The 21989-nt window shown below is 43.5% G+C and overlaps 1 protein-coding gene and 1 long non-coding RNA gene across 9 annotated transcripts in view; one reads left to right on the top strand and one right to left on the bottom strand.

Annotated features, from left to right (window-relative positions):
• Positions 1-1878: 1878 nt before the first annotated feature.
• LOC310663890 overlaps positions 1879-21989 on the bottom strand; it is a 31876-nt gene continuing 11765 nt past the window's right edge. The window contains exons 2-3 of one of the 2 annotated variants that reach the window (XR_014504637.1): positions 18895-19037; positions 1879-2253 (exon numbers count right to left, since the gene is read on the bottom strand). This is a non-coding gene — a long non-coding RNA (uncharacterized lncRNA). Of the gene's footprint in view, positions 2254-3316; positions 3467-18894; positions 19038-21989 lie in introns of those variants that run through there. The other variant, XR_014504638.1, reaches the window with a different exon arrangement.
• Positions 3544-21989, top strand: part of DMXL2 (Dmx like 2) — a 103530-nt gene continuing 85084 nt past the window's right edge. For 4 of the 7 annotated variants that reach the window (XM_083411718.1, XM_083411715.1, XM_083411717.1 and 1 more), the window contains exons 1-3: positions 3544-3772; positions 20813-20935; positions 21716-21787. In XM_083411718.1, the coding sequence (XP_083267844.1) occupies positions 3686-3772; positions 20813-20935; positions 21716-21787 (282 nt within the window). In that variant the 5' untranslated portion in view covers positions 3544-3685. The remainder of the gene's footprint in view (positions 3773-20812; positions 20936-21715; positions 21788-21989) is intronic. The other 3 variants (XM_083411719.1, XM_083411716.1, XM_083411714.1) reach the window with 1 other exon arrangement.

Here is a 21989-nt window from a genome sequence, read left to right as displayed (position 1 = left end):
TGATTTAATTTAGCGCATTTCGGTGGGCAGCACGAGTTCCTGTTTTTTCTCCTGTGTCTTGTTGGATGTCTTTATTTTATTGCTTTCTTTTCAATCACCTTGGGCATTTCTTTACTCCATGATATTATTAATATTTCACAACCTTCACCAGCAGGTTGCAGGGTCACAACAATTTCCACTTCATAATTAAAAACAGTTAAAAGAGATTGTGGCCACAGAAATCAGATAGGCCCTGAAAACATACGTCTCGGGGGTCAAAGGCCGGAGTAAAGAGGTCTGTTTTCAGAATTTCCTGAGAGCTTTTTAATGAAGAAGCAAAACACACCTTTGCAGAAAGGAATTCCACAACTTAGCAGCTGCCAGAGAATGCCCTCTCCTAGGCCTGCAGCAAAGCTTAACCACATTCTGTATTTAATACAGTATGTTTAAGGTTTGTAAATGTGTATCTGTCCACATGTGTCACTCTATTTAAAGGTAAAGGTAAAGGTACCCCTGCCCGTACGGGCCAGTCGTGACTGACTCTAGGGTTGCGCCCTCATCTCGCTCAAGAGGCTGGGAGCCGGCGCCATCCGAAGACACTTCCGGATCACGTGGCCAGCGTGACGAAGCTGCAACTGGCGAGCCAGCACCAGTGCCGCACACGGAAACGCCGTTTACCTATAAAGCGGTACCTATTTATCTACTTGCACTTAAGGGTGCTTTTGAACTGCTAGGTGGGTAGGAGCTGGGACCGAACGACGGGAGCTCACCCCGCCGCGGGGATTTGAACCGCCGACCTTACGATCAGCAAGTCCTAGGCACTGAGGTTTTACCCACAGCGCCACCCTATTTAGAAGAGCAGAATTATGGTGCTTTGTTTTCTGAGCTGGCTGTAATCATTCCTAACTTTTGCTGACAAAGGCTTATCAATCAATCAATCAATCAATAATTAGTTATACCCCGTCCATCTGGCCGGGTCTCCCCAGCCACTCCGGGCAGCTTCCAACAGGATATTAAAAACACAATGAAACATTAAACATTAAAAACTTCCCTAAACAGGGCTTGCTTCAGATGTCTTCTAAAAATCAGATAGTTGTTCATTTCCCTTGTCATCTAGTGAGAGAGCGTTCCACAGGGTGAGCGCCACTACCAAGAAGGCCCTCTGCCCATAGCTGTCAACGTTTCCCTTTTTTAAAGGGAAATTCCCTTATTTTGAATAGGATTCCTCGCAAGAAAAGGGAAAAGTTGACAGCTATGCCTCTGCCTGGTTGCCTGTAACCTCACTTCTTGCAGGGAGGGAACTGCCAGAGGGCCCTCAGCGCTGGACCGCCTTCCTTTCATTTCTTTCCTTTCATTTGCTTTATTAAAGGTTCCCCACCACTCATGATGTCTGATTTTAAGGCAGGCAGCATATGATGAAATTCCCATAGACTTCAGAGGAAGAAACTCATTAACAAAGTATTAGGAAAATTAACATTACTGTTCCCAAAATATCCCTTTCCTGATGACATGCTGGAAAGATATTCCTAGACTACAGGAACTTTAGCTGCTTATTTTTTTAAAAAAAAGGTTTTGAGAACTCAAATCAAAATCCAAAAACTTTACTTTGAAGTTATGATAAATTGCATATACAGTACTGCGTTGCAAAGTTATTTCTCACCTAGGCAATTCTCCCCCTGGCACTGACTTGACCATGTAATTTTAAACTTGATTCATCATTCTCAAAGTCTGGAGGTCACTAGTCTTCACCTTTAAAAGCTAACATTTTAAAGTCCTTTGTAAACAAACCCAACCTTTGTTTTATCCTTAAGCCAGCTACTGCCATCCAGAAACCCATTCCATAAATGTTTATTCTCCTTGGGGCTTGATTGTTCCAGAGCTTGAAAGAAAGAAAACATACAGGCTTCAAATTGTTTTTAATTTAATCACAAAAGCAAAAGTGTTCAAGTAGTCTACAAATCTAATGTGCCCTCTGGGAGCCAGCAACACACCACACCATCGACATTTACTTGTATGTCACCATTCCTTAGTTAAACCACACTCAAGGGAACTTACAACAACAAAGGATTGACAAAATTACAAAAATATAGCAAAATTTACGTAGCTGTAAACAATAAATGGAAATAAGTTTGTATTTGTTTGGTTTGATTTGGTGACCTTTGTCAACATCCAAGAACATGATCGATCTCCGCCGTTTGTGTCTAAAAGGACCTGTTTAAAGTCTCTTGAGTTGTTATTTTTCTTTCCTTATGTGTCATCTCCCTTTTCTTGAATCTGTAATATTAAATGGAGATTTTTATGTTGTTGTTGTTGTTTGTTATATGGCACCATGCCTGATGATTACTATATAAGTTTTCATCCGTTCCCAACGTTTGTTATTTGTTTGCACTTGTCCATCGATTTCCCCAACAGTATACGGTGTTTTTTTGAAAAATTGGTTACGGCTATTACATAACTGACTTGGCTGTTAAAAGAGTTACCCAACTCAACTGAACACCCTCCCACCCATATATATATATATATATATATATATACATATATATATGAAAGAATATCAGCTGCAATACACAACACAAAGCCAGCCTCTTGTCACTATTTCCTACCAAAGCCAAACCACAGACAAGCTTTTCACCCATTCCCACAACCAAGAAAGAAAATGTGTGAGCAAAATTATTAACAGCTGAACAAAATGTGTGAGCAAAATTATTGAAAGCATGCACACGAAAGCTTATACATACATCGGGTTACAGTCACTTCAGCTTGTGTTTTTTTGGGTTGCGGACCGCCAAAATCCAAAAGTACTGGAATGGGTTACTTCCGGATTTTGGCAGTTGCGTGCGCGCAGACGCAGGTTGTGAATGCTGCAGGTTGCGAACGTGCATCCCGCACTGATCACGTTCGCAACCCGAGCGTCCACTGTACCAAGAACAAACTTCGTTGGTCTCTAAGGTCCTACTGGACTTTAAATTTTATATATATATATATTAAAATGTTTAGGGGTATGCGTCCCCCCAGAAAAAAGCACTGATAATAATAATAATAATAATAATACATTAAAAAAAGAGAAAATGTGTGTGCGTGTGTCTCCTTATCAACTCCCAGCACCCTCAACGAACTACAACTCCCAGAACCCTTTGAGGAAAAAGAGCCGCGGCTGTTTTAAAGCGGCACCGTCGCGCTTTAAACGCCGGGTGTGTGACCGCGCCCTCAGGGAACAAATTCAGGCGGCCATCCCTGTTGTTGCTGCGCTAAATCTCACCCTCCCGGCTCCCCTTTCCCCCTTTCCACAGCGTGTCTCCCTACCTGGCAGGTCCCCCCTCCCCCCCCCGGGACTCACCTGTCCGGAGCCCCTCCCTCAGACGGAGGTGGTCCCTCAGCCGGCATCTTTCCCCTTCCCACGCATGCGCACGCCGCTTCCGTCCCATCACTCTCTTTGACCTGCCCGCCTACCGCCACCGCGGCTGCCGCTGAGCGCGCGCCCGCCCGCCCGCCGCCCGCGCGCGCCCTGGTTGCGAGAGCGAAGCTTCCCCCTTCTTCTTCTTTTTTTCCCCCTCAGCGCGGGAAGGGAGGAGGAGGAGGGGGGGGGGAGCGGAAGCCATCCGGGTCTCTCTGCGCATCCCCGGCGCTCGCCCTCGCGGAGGGGAGAGGGAATCCCTGCCGGTTGGGCGGGCGGCCGCCGGAGGCCGCAGCAGCAGCAGCAGCAGCGATGCATCTGCACCAGGTGCTCACCGGCGCCGTCAACCCGGGAGACAACTGCTACTCGGTGGGCAGCGTCGAGGACACCCCGTTCACGGTGAGGGACGGATCCGTCCTGAGGCGGAGGGTCAAGGGAGGGAAGGCGAGGAGAGAGAGGGTGGCACCCAAAGGAGATGCAGAAGAAGAAGGCACCCTCGTCGTCCTGGCGAGGCTTTCTGCCTTCGGGGTCTGGGTGGGGCACTGAAAATTTCTATTCTCTCCCCCCCCCCCCAAAAAAGGCTATTTTTGGTCTGGTTTCCGTGCCCTGGTGTGTGTGTCTGTGTGCTTGTATATGCTATATAAAATTATTTTCCTGTCTGCAAAATTCGGCTGGACCTTGTCCCAAAAGGTTTTGAATATACTATAATATATTACAATATAATGTCATGTCATGTTGTTAGGCTGTCTGCCTACTTGTCCACAAAATTCGGCTGGACCTTGTCCCAAAAGGTTTTGAATCTTTATACTATAATATACTATAATGTCATGTCATGTCATGTTGTTGCGCTGTCTGCGTACTTGTCCACAAAATTCGGCTGGACCTTGACCCAAAAGGTTTGGAATCTTTATACTGTACTGTACTGTAATGTATAATATACCTGTGGGGGGTACTCTGTGCTAGTCCAACCCAAAGTAGGCCAACTGAAATTAATGCACACCTAACATATCCACTCTGACTTAGTTGGATGCAACCCAACACGGATATTCCTCTGACGCAGTGGTTCCCAACCTTTTTTTGGCTATGCCCCACCTAAGCATCTCTAAAATCTTGATGCCCCCACACCCCGTGACATATAATTCTTATTATTCAAAAAGTGCACTCCCATTCACGTGGAGGAAGCCTAAAAGACCATTCACTGTTAATAACTCGTTCTGGAATCCCCCCCCCCCTTAAAAATCAAATTGCCCTCCTGTGGGGCATGGGGCACATGTTGGGAACCACGGCTGTGACGTGTCTGAAGTACCGAATCTCTATTTATATACTATAATAATGGATGCATCTATATATTTATCTAAGGTGTGTATCGGATCAGGGAGGCATGCATTGCCCAGCTGGTAGAGTATGAGACTCTTAAATTCAGGGTTATAGGTTATAGCCCCACATTTGGGCGGAAAGTTCCTGCATTGCAGGGGGTTGGGCTAGATGACCCACGTGCTCCCTTCCGCCTCTACGGTTCTAGGATTCTATGACCTGCCCTTGCTAACTAAAATAGTGTACCTGTGTGTGTGTGTGTGTCCTATTTACTTCCTTTTTAAATCAGCATTATATATTTGTGGCTTTAGTGGCAAGGTGAGGGAGCTGGCAGGTGCTTCCCAACAGGGTGAGGGAATTATAGGATGGTTGGGGTGTGTGTGTGTGTGTGTTGGGAGGGGGTGACAGCATTGCCAAGTGGTCACTAAACCGCTCTGGCCTTCCCCCTTGCTTTTACATGAGCATTGATCCGCAGAAATCAGCAACTGAATCATGCAACTGCTTCATGACTGCTGTTAACAGGCCTGCTTGAAAACTTGGCAGTCTTAAGGTGTGGGGGGTTTGTAAAATATATTCTCCTTTCCCACCAGTGGTGTTGATGCCTGTCTTTTTAGGCATGGGAAGGCAGGGGCTGTAACTTCTAAAGTAAAGGCCTGTGGAAATAAAGAGTGTTGTTGGTCAGTCCTGGCTGTCCTTCCAGGCTGAGCTGCATAATCTCTTCACTCCCTTGCGTTTGTTTATGATGTAATAATGTCCTTAGTCCCACTGGTGGTGAGTGGTAAAGATTTAGGGTACATTTCTTTTCCCCAGAGTACCCCGGGAGAGAACGGTGGAGGCAATGCGCATAGTCTGACTTTCTTGATGCAAGTCTTTTAAGTGAGAAAATGGCACAATGCTGAAAATACCTTGGTCCATCTTGTAATGAAAAGTTATGTGGTTGCAACAGCCTGCTTAAATCAGGGATAGGAGACCTGCGGCCCTTCAGGTGTTGCTGGACTCCAACTCCCATCAGCCCCAGCCAGCATGGCTGGCGATCAGGGATTATGGGAGCTGTAGTCAAGCAACACATAGCTGGCCGAAGACACCTTAGCTGTGACAAATGTTTCCTGGGCTAGCTGTGGATGAGCTTTGCAATTGAATGGAATATAACTTCCTCTGCTAATAATAAATGAAAGTGGGAGGGATCTTGCACCTAACAGCTTGTGCAAAAAAAGCGTTGCTTTTTAGGAGTTTTTGAGCAGCAAAAACAACAACAATAATAATTAGCGTTTGGAGGAGAGGAGACTGGGCATGTTTATCTTTGTGACATATACAAGCCTGAAGTAATTTTTGTCGAAATTATTCTGATTATAGCATCTATTTCTCAGACACTTTGGGGGCCTGTTGAAAAACCTTTCTATTCAGAAATGGTTTCACACAGTTTTGCCCTTTTAATAACAATTCTCCCAAGAAAAGAAAGTATAGGTATTCTCTCCAGAGTATTTTCTCTTTTCTGCTGCTATGCAGCTCTACTGACGTCTAAGGACACTGCACAGCCACTGCTTCCTGTGACTTTCATAAAAACCGTACTCCGTAGTATTTCTTTCATCACAGTGGAATTCATCTAATAATATGTGGGCTGCATATTGTGTAGCCATTTTTGTCTGAATGCTTTCTCCAAATTTTGATCGTTATAAAAATGAACAGACTCTTACTGCAGATCTTTGGGATACTGTTTTAATGCCAGTTTGCTAACAGCACAGGCCAGAGACCGCGAGGCTGAAGGAGAGGAGAGATGGATTGATTTCATAGATCATTCTTGGCATTGCTGGTTTTCTTATATGTATGCTCTGCTTAAGGAACTGGGGGGGGGGGGGCTGAAATCATGATTGGAAAGTGTAAAATAATTGTATTAGATGTGTGTGTTGTAATCTATGCCAGCCCAGGTTGTAAATGACAATGCCTCAAGGTCTTTCTTTGCTGTGATTCTCCTAAAAATGATCTTTTTTAAAAAATAGCCATTGTTTGTTGAGTGGCTTTATTGTTTGAATGCAGTAAGCTATCTCATGCCACAGAGACTTAGTTTTCTGGTGGTCTGAACTATCAGACTCTCAGTGTTTAAATTATATATTGTGTCTACAAGCAATTAGAAAGGAGGCAAGACATTGGCAGTCACCATATGAATGATTGCAGCAAATAGAGATCCTTATAATTAAGGAATTGCCCCCTTTTATCACAATCCCTGTCTCTCTTCCCTATTAAACCAGACAAAACAAATGCACCAACCCTCACCTTTTCGTAATATCTATGTTTACCTGCCCCAGTCTCCGCTATCCTGCTATTGAAAGTAATTTTGCTGGCTTCATTATTATTGTTAATCTGTGCAGCCCCATCTATATACATGATGCTTTACAAAGAACCTGGAGTTACAATTAGGTAAATTAGGTAAAGGGACTCCTGGGAAAGTTCTCAATACGTTACTGTTTTGAGGTGATCATACAATGGTGGTGGTTCAATCCTTAAAGGGCAGCAAGAAGAAATCATTTCAGGTAGAGCTGTGTGGGCAAAGGTCACTGGAAGGGATGTGTTGGGAAATAAGTGAAGATAGATAAGGAATGTCCTGCAAGGGGGGTGGTTAAAGATGAGGAAGATTGCACGGAATCAGGGAGTGGACAGGAAGCCCTGGAAGGGATTTTAGGAGGGGAATTGCAAGGTCAGAGCAACAAGCGTGGAATCGGAGTGCTTCATGGCTGCAGTTGGATGAAGGTGAAACAACTTAAGTAACTCTTCATCTCTACTGAGAGGTGTTTTGACATTTGCCCCATATTTTATTCTTCCACGCAGGGCATTTCCTTTGTCAGTATCGGCTTACTGATGTCGAGTTCTTTGTGTATGTCTTCCCCAGTAAGCCTGGGGATTTGCTTGCTAGGTCCCTGCTGGAACTACCATACAAATAAAGAGGTGGAGGAAAGGTAGCTGCAGGCAGCCCCAAGTTCTGTGCTGCGGACCTGGAATTCCTCCTATCCCACTGAGGACAGTCGATCTTGCTGACTCTGCAATGGAGTGGGTGGGATTTTTGCAAAGGTAGCAAGCATCCCCTTCAGCAGAACACCGTAGAATGCTGATCTCTGGTAGTTTAGGGATATTAATTCCTCCGTTAAACAGTAGCGTGAGCAGAATGATGATGCTACTTTGTGAGGGTATTAAAAACATCAAACAGTCATGCTGCAACTGATCCTAAGATGGCTAGACTTCCCAGGCCTATCATTCATCTGTTGTTTGGACATCATATTGGTGGTGCAAGCTGTGCCAGTTACTGTTTTTAAAACAAGTCAGCTTCCACCTTCCATCTCTGTGCATTACTGGGGAGTCCTTAACCTTCACCATCTCTGTCCTGTGCAACCTGACAGAAATGAGCATTTTGGGAATAGTTTCGTCATCCCTGCGATTGTCTTTGTTCCTGTTTAGATTCATAGTGAGGCACTAGTGACCTTCCTGATGTTGTTGAACTCCCAGTTTTCATAAACCCCAGCCAGCATGGCTTATGGTAAAGGATTGTGGGAGTTGTAGTCCAATAATCTCTGGAGGTCCAGAGGTTCCCCACCTCTTCGTTAGAACGCCACCCTAATGCTAAGTGAAACCATAGGAATTTTCTTTCTCACAGATATTGGGAATTACTCAGGGCAGTTTTCTTTAATGTTTTGTCCGTTTAGCCAAGGAACAAGAAGCTATAGTTACTTTGACCAAAGCTTTTTGCACTTTTTCCAGTGTCTCTGTGTGAATCTGTATTTGGCTCTTGAGATGTATTCTACTGCAGGAATATTGTTTCTGCCAGCCATTTGCAAAACAATGTCCTGGTTTACATGTAATGATCTCAGTCTGATAAACCAAGTTTTATTAACCTGTGAATGAGTTGTCTGCCCTTGCAATGACACCTTGTGTCTCTGCTTCCTTGGCACACTCAGCTTAAGCCTTAAGCAAAGGTCTCTTAGTTTCTTAAACCACAGTTTCCTGTGCCATGTGAATTGGGAATCTGGTTTAAGAAACGAAGATAGTTTCACTGAAGCTGAGCAAGCTTGTTCTGAGGTCAATGCAGCACAGCTTATCAGAGCAGGATTATTACGTCTGAACCTGTTGGAAATAAAGAGCTTTTAGGGACGCGGGTGGCGCTGTGGTCTAAACCACAGAGCCTAGAGCTTGCTGATCAGAAGGTCAGCAGTTCGAATCCCCGAGACAGGGTGAGCTCCCGTCGCTCGGTCCCTGCTGCTGCCAATCTAGCAGTTCGAAAGCACATCAAAGTGCAAGTAGATAAATAGGTACTGCTCCGGCGGGAAGGTAAACGGTGTTTCCGTGCACTGCTCTGGTTCGCCAGAAGCGGCTTAGTCACGCTAGCCACATGACCTGGAAGCTGTACGCCGGCTCCCTCAGCCAATAAAGTGAGATGAGCACCGCAACCCCAGAATCGGCCACGACTGGACCTAATGGTCAGGGGTCCCTTTACCCTTTACCTTTTGTGATTGACAAAGGAAGCTGCCTTTTACTGAGTCAGACCGTTGGACCATCATGCTCAGTATAGTCTACACTGACTGGCAGGGTTTCAAGTGGGTGTCTTTCTTAACTATGCTTGGAAGTGCTTAGGGACTGAACTTGAGACCTGTTGCATGCAACACCTGCACTCTATGAGCTATGGCCCATCCCTGTCCTTGCGGAATTTGGCAGAACAAACACGTGCATGGGAAATAGTGCAAAACAAATGACCACTAAAATATGTAATATTGCCAATGTGTGCATTACAAAGCTCATAAGGTTATTAAATTACTGGATTTACATTAACTGTGCTTCTGGGTTTTCCACCGTTTATTATGGGCAGGTAACATAAGCCTGCCTGGCATTACATAGCAAGATATAGGAGTGGTTGTGCAGTAAGTACATCTGATGATTCAGTCTCCTGCCAACTCAACTTCATCACCTATAAGCAACAGGTGGTTCTGTAGCTTTCATCCAAAGGCTCCAAAACCATTGACGCAGTCTTTGCCAACAAGGTGTCACTCAAAGACTGAAGTGTCCAGGTACTGCAGACAGTTTAATTTATTGGAAATCATTCACAGACTGTAGAACTCTGGTCTCCTGAGTCCTTTAGTACTCAGCTTCCAGGTCCAAGGCTCCCCATACCCTGCTAGGATATCAGGACAGCTAAATCAGGACAGCCACAACACCTTTGTCTGAAGATGAGCCAGTCAAAAACTAATCAGGTGGATAAAGATTGAGGAGAAGGTTGGAAGAGTGGGCAGGGCAGAACGGGGGAGAGTATGGGATCGTGAAATGCAATGTATCATAGCTAGTGCTATAATATATTTGGCTTTAAGGCACCCCAATATGGAATGCTCCTAGCAGGCAAATTTGGCTTGCAGCAACTTTAAAAAAAAATTACTGTCCAACACTTTTAATAGTTGATGTAGCTACTTACTGTTGTTACATTGCCTTCTCTTTCTGTATTGTGAATTTTAGAGGGCTTTTTGCCGCTGTGGCCTTAAAAATGTATTAATTTGCTTTTTTATATGTTAATAGGTTTGGATATGTTTTATATAGGAACAATATGATGATGTATCTGCAACCAGTGAAAGCAAGCTGGCTGATTTCAGGCTTTCATTAGCCTTTGTGTTCCTGTTCAGACACACTGTTTTCTAAGCTTTTAATTGTGGTGAAGAAACCGGAAGTGTCTTACAGACTTGTGTGGCCCATCCTCTTTTCCCTCTTGAACAATTCACCCTCTTCCTTTTTCTGTGTTATACTGTAGATAGCATAGCATTACAACTGCTCTGACATTAATGCAAATTGTGGCTACTTTTAACATGGTTTTGCAAAACCAGCTTCAAACCCTGGCTACACATAGTTAATGTTAGTGTAGAAATAATGAAACTGTGGTTAACACTGAAGGATATTGTGTGAATTAGAGGATATTCCTAGTCTCTTAACAGTAGTTGAGAGAATTAGAATTTTTACATATGCACCAGACCCTTTTGCTAGATGTCACACACTTAATGCTGTTTATTTAATTGAGAATATAGCTTGATTTTTAATTTTTAATTTTTTTATTTATTAAGTTTGTATAGCGCCTTTCAGCCATAGATCTCAGGGCAGTTCACAACAATTTTGTAAGTGTTGTTAAATGTTCTCCCTTTTTAATATATTTCTATCATGGAATTCCTATTTTTAAATTAATATCCCGAATATAAGTTGGGTCGGGGACAGGCGATAGATGAATCCTTTAAATTAGCATTACTTTTGGCAGACCTGTGCCAACAATCAGCTACCTCTGTAAAAACACATTCCTTTTTGGACAGCTCCAGTGCTGAAAAGTGTCTGAAGAAAGTGATTTAATAGCAAGGAAAGACAATTGGAAAGTGCAATTGTGCATTGCATTAGAAATTGGTTAGTCAGGGTGTTCTTGAATAATGAACCAACATAAATGATGCTGTTGCTGGTGTAATTTAATAATGCAGTGTTCTGTTATGCAGGATAAAAAAGAACATGCTGTTAAGTTGTCCCTATTTTGTATACTTTCATGTTCCAGAATTCTATAGATTTTGCTTAATTCAATGTATACAATGGTACCACAGGTTACAGATGCTTCAGGTTACAGACACTTCAGGTTACAGACTCCACTAACCCAGAAATATTACCTCGGGTTAAGAACTTTGCTTCAGGATGAGAACAGAAATCATGTAGCGGCGGCGCGGCGGCAGCAGGAGGCCCCATTAGCTAAAGTGGTACCTCAGGTTAAGAACAGTTTCAGGTTAAGAATGGACCTCCAGAAAGAATTAAGTTCTTAACCTGAGGTACCACTGTAGTTAGTTTGGTAAATAACTTCATGTTCTTAAAAATTTCTAACTACTGCAGACTGGTTTAGCACTTTGCTACAGTCGCAGGTGGAAGTTCTACTGGAAGTGTCCCAAATCCACTTCATCCGTGCTTTGTAATGTCCAGTCACACCAAATACAGTTACAAGTATCTAAAAAACATCAGCTTTATAGTGTTGGGGTGTAACTCCACCGACACAAACCCTCTCTCTAGATTTGAGGTAATCCTAAGAGGCTCTCTTGCAAGAGTCAGTTTCTGTGAATACCAGGTATAACACAACCTTTTCTACAGTTGCCCTGGACCTGTGGAACTCACTTCCTCATTGAGCTCTGATTTACATAGCGTTTCGTAAGCAGAGTGAAATGGTCTTCTTACATTGGACATTTGGGAAGGTAATCTTGCTACACAGTTCTGAATTAATAATTCCTTTCAGAAGTTTTAGTTGATAACTTATGCTAGGAATGTGCATTGTATGCTGCTGTGAAAATGATGGTTGAAAAGCACAGTGACATTGTTGGACTCAATGGATCTTAAACACTTAGGTTTGTATTTGTATTTATTTGATATCAATGGGATTGAAGCACCCTGCACCTGGATCGTTCCCCTAATGCGGAGGAGTCCAGGATGCACAGTTTATCCAAGTTTGGAGGAGGGCTTCCATTTACATGCAGCTTCTCTCCTTACTCCTGGCCAGGAATGTTAAAAAAGACCCTTGGGAGAGACTTTAATATGACCCACACCCCTGAATGTCCTTTAGCTACCCACCACCAAGAGAAGTATTCCACCTATGGAAAAAGAAGCACCATTAATTTGTGATGCACCATCTTGATACATCATGAATGTTCACCCAAGTAGGACCCAAAAATGAACCTCCATGGTTTTGAAAAGATTACCTCCAAGTACATATGAGCTTGTTAAGACCCTGGACGGATATTGGAGCCAGAGAAGTTCCTCAGAGTTTCCTTCCCTTGTCGAACCTACAGAGGGCCCACCCTTTCTCTTACTTCACATGGGGAGTGGGGTGGGCAACTGTACCTCTTGAGAAAGCCCCAGTTCCCAAGGTCTACCTTTCTCAGTCTCGATGCGCTGCATGGTGGGATGATATTGCTGCTACCATAACCCTTCCAAACACTCTCCCCCACCCCTTTAAAGGAAAGGGTAAAGCAGGGAGGGTGTTTCGTGGGCTGGAGGTTGCAGACATGGTTTGCAGTATTTTCTTATTTTTGACATGAGGGTGAACCTGGGAAAATCTGGATCCAAACAGAGGAGATAACCCCCTGGATAAGTCACTTAGTTAATGCCCAGTTTTTCCTGGCAGCATATTTGTTTTGCTTTTGGAGATGGAGTGGGGAGATCAAGGGTATTTTGAAGTCACCACATAAAATAACAGTGGCAGAAGTGCCAGAGAGCTAGGAAGAGTTCCCTTTCCATTGGCACGGAGTGCTGCGTATTGAATTTTTGAACTCTCTTATTGAGTATCATTTGATCAAAAGGTTGGCTATTAGTCTTTAAATAAGATAGGCAGGCTTGGAAACCAGCCACCATTAAATTTGTCCATAGAGCTGCCTCATATTTCAGCACTAACCTACTAGCCATAGTCGAAGCAGAAGTATGACCAGAAGCTGCATATCAGCAAGTGAATCAGCTGGTGGAGAAGGAATGGGATGATTCTGTCTCTCTCCTGTGCCCTACATAGAAACAAAGTTTGCTGGCAGAAGAGGCAAGCCCCCTCCATGCCCAGCATACAAAACAAGTGTGCTGGTAGAAGAGGCCTCCATGTCCATCATAATAGGACATGGGGCTGCTGAAAGAGGGATGTAACTCTCAGTCCCTCCTATGTGAGCCTTCACAGACTGGTAAGCATTTCTGCAGGCTAGCCACTCTTATGGGCATATTTACAAGGAGACTATAGATTCTCAGAGGGACGCAGGTGGCGCTGTGGGTTAAACCATAGAGCCTAGGACTTGCCGATTAGAAGGTTGGCGGTTCAAATCCCCACGACGGGGTGAGCTCCCGTTGCTTGGTCCCTGCTCCTGCCAACCTAGCAGTTCGAAAGCACGTCAAAGTGCAAGTAGATAAATAGGTACCGCTCCGGCAGGAAGGTAAATGGAGTTTCTGTGCGCTGCTCTGGTTTGCCAGAAGCGGCTTAGTCATGCTCGCCACATGACCTGGAAGCTGTACACCGGCTCCCTCGGCCAATAAAGCGAGATGAGCGCCGCAACCCCAGAGCCTTTATAGATTCTCAGAACACTGTGCTCCTTTGAGAGGAAGGGCAGGATAGAAATTTTATAAATGAAATAAACAAAAAATAAATTAAGAAACACTGGCTGGGCACTTTCAGTTTTTTCCAAGATGGACATGCAGCCATTAGTAGTGCTTCACGTGCATAGCTTGGCTCCTAGAGCACAGACTGATTTGTTCCTGTGGAGCTTACCTGAAGGCAGTTCTTACCTGCTTCTGGCAAGTGGAAAATTACATGCCTGTGAGCTATTTAAGATGCAACACTTCTCAGCCCTTTTATTTATTGAAAGATTCTCTCTCTGCCTGTGCTTATCTTGGTCTGGCTACTGAATCTACTAGATCTTTGTCACTGTCTTGGATCGGGCCAACAGGCTTCATCTTAATGCAAGCTCTGGCAAAAAGAAGTGCAGTTTTTCTTACATTTTGAGAATCCTGCAAGTCATTCCAGCTCCTCTGGCAGCTTGCGAACTCCCATCTAGTTTTCTCTTGCAGGTAGCAGAGTGACTAAAGCAGAGCAGACTCTGTGTGTGGGTGGTACTTAAGCTTGCTTCATGCTCCTTGCTTTTGTCAGGGCTTTAAATCTACAGAACTCATGCGCTGCTATCCTTATTGCTGCAGGAAACTCTGCCCAGCTTCCCCTCAGCATTTCTGTGTTTTGGGAACCATCTCAAGCTTGCTTCCTTCTTTCTACCCTTCCAAAACACTCCAAGATGTAATTGAATATTAACAGGGTACAGTGCTTTTTAGCATGATTTTAAAAGCAAAAGCCAATGTTCCTGAATGCTTATAATTTTTTGCAGCCTCACAAATAATTCCAGGAAAAAATACTAGTCCATGCATTTTTAATAGACTTTGTGCCTACGCATGCTTGTGCAATTTGCTTGCAATCTTAACTTCTTATGTAAAGCCTGGTTGCTTGAAGGTAATTTATGGTCATCATGGAGGACTAAGCAAGTGGGGGGGGCGGTTTCAAGCCTGGTTTGCTGCACCGCAGTCCTCAAGACATTCAGGATACTGGGAAACAAACATTTGTCTTGTATTTTAAGAAAGCCCGATCATTGGTTTCTAATGCATGAGTCAACATGGACCAGGTCCCAGGTGTGGTCACTCTAGATCAAGGGTAGCTAACGCATTGCCCTTCAGAGGTTATTGGGCTCCATCTCTACTCAGCACCAGCCAGCATAGTGGAAGGGATTGTGGAAGTTGTAGTCCAGCAATGTCTGCAGGGTGCTGCTGTATTGGCTGTCTCTTTTTATATACAGGATATGTGATAGGGCAGAAAAAGATCCTGTTGAGATACTAGAAAACTGTATGCAAACCTTGGTAGAGATACCTTCTCCTCTCGTTGACAGTGAAAACACACTGTGTGCAATTCAGTTTGTTTAAAATATAGCGGATCAAAGGAAATAAAAAGGATTTTAAGAGATTAAAAGGTTTTGAAGGTTAAAAGTCATTTAAAAAAGCTTTTAAAGAGGTTTTTAAAATGTGGAGATATAGCTGACAGGAAACCAGGGCGGTGGCTGCAAGGCTGTTAGCCTTCGTTAAAACAAATTTATGATGCTAGCTTCACAAAATTCTATGGTGCAAATTCCTGGGGTCGCTGGAACACATAAAACAACCTTGCCTTCGATAAGAGGAATTTTTAAAAGAACAAAAGAGGAGGGGAGAAGCTAGCAAAGCAAACCCCCATCATGTAATTGAAAGGGAATATGTGGAGCTCTGATAAGCACGCCTTACCTCGGTGCCATCGTGCCCCTCCTTACCCTTTTCATCAACTGTATGCATCAACTCAATGGTTAAACCGGAGAGTTGCATTTGAATTTCCCTTTCGCTTTCAAAGATAGCCACGGTGAGCATTGTGTGTTTTCACCAACCATAGTTTACAAACCAGGTTTGCAAACTGGCTTTTTCCTGATTGTGCCAGTGCATATGTCAAGCTAACCATAGCTGTTTCCAAAAACTGAAACACGAGAGTGGAGGAGTGAAAGGAAGTTGCACAGGAGCCATCAATTACATAGAGGGACAATAAGGCATGTAAAAAAGCTTTATGCATGTGGAACAGATTCTGATCCTGTAGTTTGATTTCCTGTGCACAAGTGAGAAGCATTTTTCTCTTTATCCTGGCAAGGAGCTCACAAGGCAGGATGGATGAGCCTACAGCACCATGGACAGCTCCCACTGAGCTGCTTGCTCAGAGGTACGCCAAAGCCTTATGAGCCTCAATTCACTCTCCCAGTCTCCATCCCAACAATGGAAGCTCCAGTGGCAGGCACCGCATAACAGTACACTGGTACCTTGGGTTAAGTACTTAATTCTTGGGTTAAGTACTTAAGAACGTTCTGGAGGTCCGTTCTTAACCTGAAACTGTTCTTAACCTGAAGCACCACTTTAGCTAATGGGGCCTCCTGCTGCTGCCGTGCCGCCGGAGCACGATTTCTGTTCTCATCCTGAAGCAAAGTTCTTAACCCGAGGTACCACTGTATTGTTGAGTGTGAGTGGTTTATGCCTGAGTAGTTGGTAGTGTTTCAGGTAGCGAATGATTGTGTGAAATGGTTGTTGAGTGAGATGGGATGAAGGATTATGTGTACGTTGCGCTGTCTGAAATGTTATATTACACTGCCTTGCAGTGATCTCTGATTTTACTTATTTTTATAATAGTTCTATGGATAACTTGTATGCATTTTGCTATGTGAATTATTTGACATGCTTTTATTCTGCTGTGCTGTGTGTGTGTGTGTGTTTGTCACACATACATATATTTATATCCATTGCAAACCACTCTGATTCAGATGGTAAGTGGTCTATAAATTGAAACAACAATGCTGCACTGCTTTTAATCCATAGAGCGCTGCATCCCAAGGTGGAAATAGTGGTAATGTTGCCCTTGTGCACCTAGACATTCCGGCAGGGTAGTTCTGCAATCTTTATTCTTTTTGAGAGCTCTAGGCTGTTGGCTCCAAAGGCAGAACTGTTGTGTTATCTTAGTATACAGTTCTCCTGGATCAATACCAGGCATAGGCAAACTTGGCCCTCCAGATGTTTTTGGGACTACAACTCCCATCATCCCTAGTTAACAGGACAGTGGTCAGGATGATGGGAACTGTAGTCTCAAAACATCTAGAGGGCTGAGTCTGAGGAAGCTTGGTCAATACGCTGGAAACAGCATTGTATTGTTATGGCTACTGTGTGCTGGTCTCCCTTCTCCTTAACTGTTGGGGGAGCAGCGGGGTGCTTTGCCCCTCAAATGGAGTGCCCCAGGCAAGAGCTTAATTTCAAGGTTGATTAATGATTATTAGGATGGGATGTGCTGGCTATCTAGCAACACCTTTGCTAGTGCCTTTGAGAGATAAAAAATTGAAAGGGGTGTTAACCTACTTGTTCATCTTGTTTTAATATCAGGCATCAGTGAAGCAGTGTGCTCAAAATCTATGGCTATTTTAAAAAAAGTAAAAATAAAAGCAATTCATCATACAACAGTTCTTCTTCTTTTCTTTAGACCCAAAGATATTTTGTTCTTTTTGTTTATCTTTTTACTCTCTGAACTTCCCAAAGAGAGGATATTGCAGCTGGGAAAGGATATCATTGTTTAGCTCTGATGGTCAGGAGCTTAGGTGCTTGTAGCAAAGGGTATTTCTTTTTTATCACCTTTTCTTTAGAAACATCTTTACTGTAATGAGATTTACCCAGAAATATGGTCGCTGCAGGTGAGTGGTATATTAAAGATAATGTACGTAATAACTTGGAAAAGAACATGTAGTGGAAGAACGTCAGTGGAAGCAGACTTTTCTCATATACTGAAAATAACAATGCTGTAGTTTAATAAGACCCAAGTTATGCATGAGAAGACCATCTAGTCCATCATCCTGTTTTTGTAGCAGAAAACCTTTGGGAATCGTGGAAGCAGGGCTCCTCTCTCCATAAAATATTTTATTAATTCACAGGTGATAAATTACCTTCTCTCCTTCTCTCTCAGTACATTTTGAAACATCATGGAAAAGTCCAATATTTTCATTCGGCTGCTTGCTCAAGGGAATTCCGGAGAAAATGGAGGCAGTAGGATGTGTACAAACCAGACTTTTGCATACGCACCAGTGTGCGGCATTGCTTTACATTCAAATGAGCGACTGCACATGAATGGGTGGGGAGCTTTCCCCCCCGAAATGTTCACCAGTGGCTTATTTATGGGGTGGGGCTGCAAAGAGGAGCAAGTAAGTTGTAGCTAGATATCATTGGGCATAGTATCAGTGATGAGGGACCTCAAACCCAGAGACTGAATGCATCACCCAATCATTGGCCATGCTAGCAGAGGCTGATGGGAGTTGGAGTCCAACAACATCCGGAGGGCACCAGGTTAGGGAGAGCTGCTGTAAGTGATGCTGTTCAGACTCTGCAGATCCTCAGATTGTGGTGTTGGGCACCACAAAACTAGAACTTGGCCGTGTTTAAATTTGGAACTTGGGTCTGGAAATTCCAAGCATTATCTGTAGACTATGCCTCTCAAGGGGGATGCGGGTAGCACTGTGGGTTAAACCACAGAGCCTAGGACTTACCGATCAGAAGGTCGGCGGTTCGAATCCCCGTGATGGGGTAGCTCCCATTGCTCAGTCCCTGCTCCTGCCAACCTAGCAGTTCAAAAGCACGTCAAAGTGCAAGTAGATCAATAGGTACCGCTCTGGCGGGAAGGTAAACAGCGTTTCCGTGTGCCAGAAGCGGCTTAGTCATGCTGGCCACATGACCCGGAAGCTGTACGCCGGCTCCCTTGGCCAATAAAGCGAGATGAGCGCCGCAACCCCAGAGTCGGCCACGACTGGACCTAATGGTCAGGGGTCCCTTTACCTTTTTTATTCCCCTCAATGGCCCTGCTCTGCACCCTCCCTGAGGGTTTTTGCCCAGCTGGCATGCATCCTGATGTAACACACCTCTCATTCCCCTGGATGGAGAATGGAGAGACTTGTGGCATGTAAGGTAATTGATAAAAACTCGGACTTTTTTATCACTTAAGTATTTTCTACTATACAATGATAAGAGGCACAACTGTGGCTCCACCCACAGTTGCCACTGCCATGTGGCCCCCAGAAGGTTGCCTATGGGGAAATGAGGCCCTTGGGCTTATAAAGGTTTCCTACCCCTGGGCTGTATGGTTGCTCCTTCAGGGTGAGGGGGTTGACTGTCTGTCGCCAGATGCCCCTCTTGTGCCTCATCGCAGAATAGCCAGATTCCAGTATATGCATGTCAAGGCGCAATGTTGGGTACAATTCCTTCTGAAGCTCTGCAACGATAGTTTGGCAGATGGGAAGAAAAATATCCTCAGCAGAGAAAGGACGGTTCTGTTTCTAATCATAATAACATGCAAATGACACTGTCCAGCAAACTCGTTCCTTTATGCACAAGGATTTCCACTTGTGCAGTGGAACTTCTCCACCTCTCCTCCCCCTTTGTGTTCGCTAAATCTGTTCTGGGGGTTCCTCCAACTTGCCAGAGCGGATCTGGTGAGGAAGGGGGAGTTCCACTGATGGAACCAGTATTTGAATATCACCCAAAATAATTTGCGAAGTAGTTGGTGTTTAGGTTTATAATTTGTAATGCATAGGCACGGGGAGAAACTGAACCTTCAGAGCCATTGGCCCAGGTCTGTGGAAGGTCTTGCCAAAAGAGATTCAGCAGACGCCTTCTGTGCCAACTTTTAAACGCCGCCGGACCTATGCAGGCAATTAAGAGTACAACACACACACACCCGGTCTATTGCTGTTCATTTTAAAGTTTCCTTTTGGCTTTTAACTTGCTTTTAACTGTTAACGGGGTGAGCTCCCATTGTTCGGTCCCAGCTTCTGCCCACCTAGCAGTTCAAAAGCATGTCAAGTGCAAGTAGATAAATAGGTACCGCTCCGGCGGGAAGGTAAACGGTGTTTCTGTGCGCTGCTCTGGTTCGCCAGAAGCAGCTTAGTCATGCTGGCCACGTGACCCGGAAGCTGTCTGCAGACAAACGCCGGCTCCCTCGGCCTATAGAGCGAGATGAGCGCTGCAACCCCAGAGTCATCCACTACTGGACCTAATGGTCAGGGGTACCTTTACCTTTTAAACCACTATGATATACGATACAGCAGTATATAATTTTTTCCTAAATAAATAGAGTTTGGAGTTTCTTTTTGCACAAAGAAGGGTGATTAGTGAATGGCATAATTAATTTTTCAAAATACTGTTTTAAGTTATTTTCATGGTACAGAAGATAAATTTTGAAAAAACTATTGTTACAACAGTAAACAAGTAACTATAAAATTACAGACTTTTATCATGCCATGTGTTAAAGTTTCATTTGATTGCTCTGAGAGATCACACCACATTTTCCCATGAGTTCTGGGTGGATTCCTGCCATAGTCTGAACAATGTATGTATTCAATAAACATTTGCCATATGTTATAAAAGGAATATGGATTGTGTTTGCTCTTTTCCGCTCTCACCTGGCATGTTAGTTTCTCAGCCAATGCTATTGACCATACTCTGTTATACCAAGAATCAATGTTCAGCCCATCACCGGTTTTCCAACATCTAGCTATCTCCGTACAAACAGCCATCCATAAAAAGGCTAAGAGGTCATCTTTAGGATAATTGTGAGCGGATGGGATCCTAAGCCCAAGTAGCGCTAGTACAGGGGACATTTCAATTGTTTTGTTGTATATCAAGCTTATAGGATTTGATAATGTCACAACACGACCACATATGAAAATTTGTTCCTTTGTACATCCCCTCCAACATTTAAGATTGACTTCCTTACATAATGGCATAATTAATTTGTTAGCCTTTTAAGGTACCATCAGTCTGTGGGTCTTTTGGGGTACAGCAGACTGACATACATGCACCAGGTTACAATACTGAAACATAAATTAATGGCGGTGTTAAAACAGTAGTATTGTTGATGTTTCTACTTCCTGTGATGATTTGGGGTGGGGAGGTTGGAAACAGGTAAAAAAGAAAATACACATGTGTACAGCGCGGTAATTGAAAAATGAAAAATAATGAAATCCTTTTTGACACATTTCTTTTTAGGCATACGGCTCCGGATGCGATATTGTTATCCTGGCAAATGACTTTGAATGTGTGCAAATTATTCCTGGTGCTAAGCATGGAAACATACAAGTCAGCTGCGTGGAGTGCTCCCAGCAAGGAAGGGTAAGGATTTCAGAGCACTGGTTCTCAAACTTTCCGCCCATGGGTCACTTGAAAACTGCTGAGGGTCTTGGCAGACCACTTTATGATTTTTCTCTGCCTCTTGTAGCAATTTTAAATTCACTGTGCTGGATGCTGGATGCTTTTAACAGCAGCTTTATTGCTTATTTTTTCTTGTATGTTATTTGATTGCATTGCAATTTGAATTCCAAAGAATTCTATGGAATTCAAATTGAAAATGTTCTTCACAGACATGCCACAGACCACCTGAATGTAGCTCGCAGACTCTGGGTGGTCCACAGACCACAGTTTGGGAACCCCTGGTTTTTAGAACTTTTGAGCGGTGGGAGACAGGAAAGTGTTCTTTTTTAAAATAAATAAATAAATTTAAATATAGGAATTAAAACCTTAAGAAGTTTTAGTTGGCAAATCATATCTGTTTTAATGAATTAATTAACACTTAAATAAATTACTCTGCTTTATGAATTGAGCACAATTTGGCCTTTTATGATATGATATGCTACTGGCAGTCATTCTGGAAATTACACATGTAAAGAATAGTTACTTTCTTTTTGAATAAACAGAATGTGGTTCATTGTAGCATATCCCTTGAAATCTAGCGTCTGGTACAACAGCCAAGCGATGTTCGTATAAATTTACTTTCCCCCTGAATCTGTCCTTGTACATAACACTCTGATGAATGCATTGGTATCTATAAATAGTAAAATATTCACAGTTGTTATTTTTTTTTAAAGACTAACTTCTTCACTCAATCTGTTCTAGATTGCAGCCTCTTATGGAAATGCCGTGTGCATTTTTGAGCCCCTTGGGGTGAATTCTCATAAGAGAAATTGTGTAAGTATTTATTACGTGATATAAAATCCACATTATTATTTTTTTGTTTATCTTGGAGCAGGTAACATCATTCCTAGCAGTTAGCAGAAGACAGGGAGGCCAACCATAGGTGGTGGAGTCAGAGCCAATGAATGCTAGTTTTGCTCCTAACCTACATCTCTGCTGAGTTCTGTAAGGGAAACGCTGCAGGGGTCAGCAAACT

The sequence above is a fragment of the Podarcis tiliguerta genome (assembly GCF_965153285.1).
Source record: "Podarcis tiliguerta genome assembly, chromosome: 14".
Taxonomy (NCBI): Eukaryota; Metazoa; Chordata; class Lepidosauria; order Squamata; family Lacertidae; genus Podarcis; species Podarcis tiliguerta.
The sequence above is the reverse complement of the archived record's forward strand: the minus strand, read 5'-3'. Positions and strand labels throughout refer to the sequence as shown.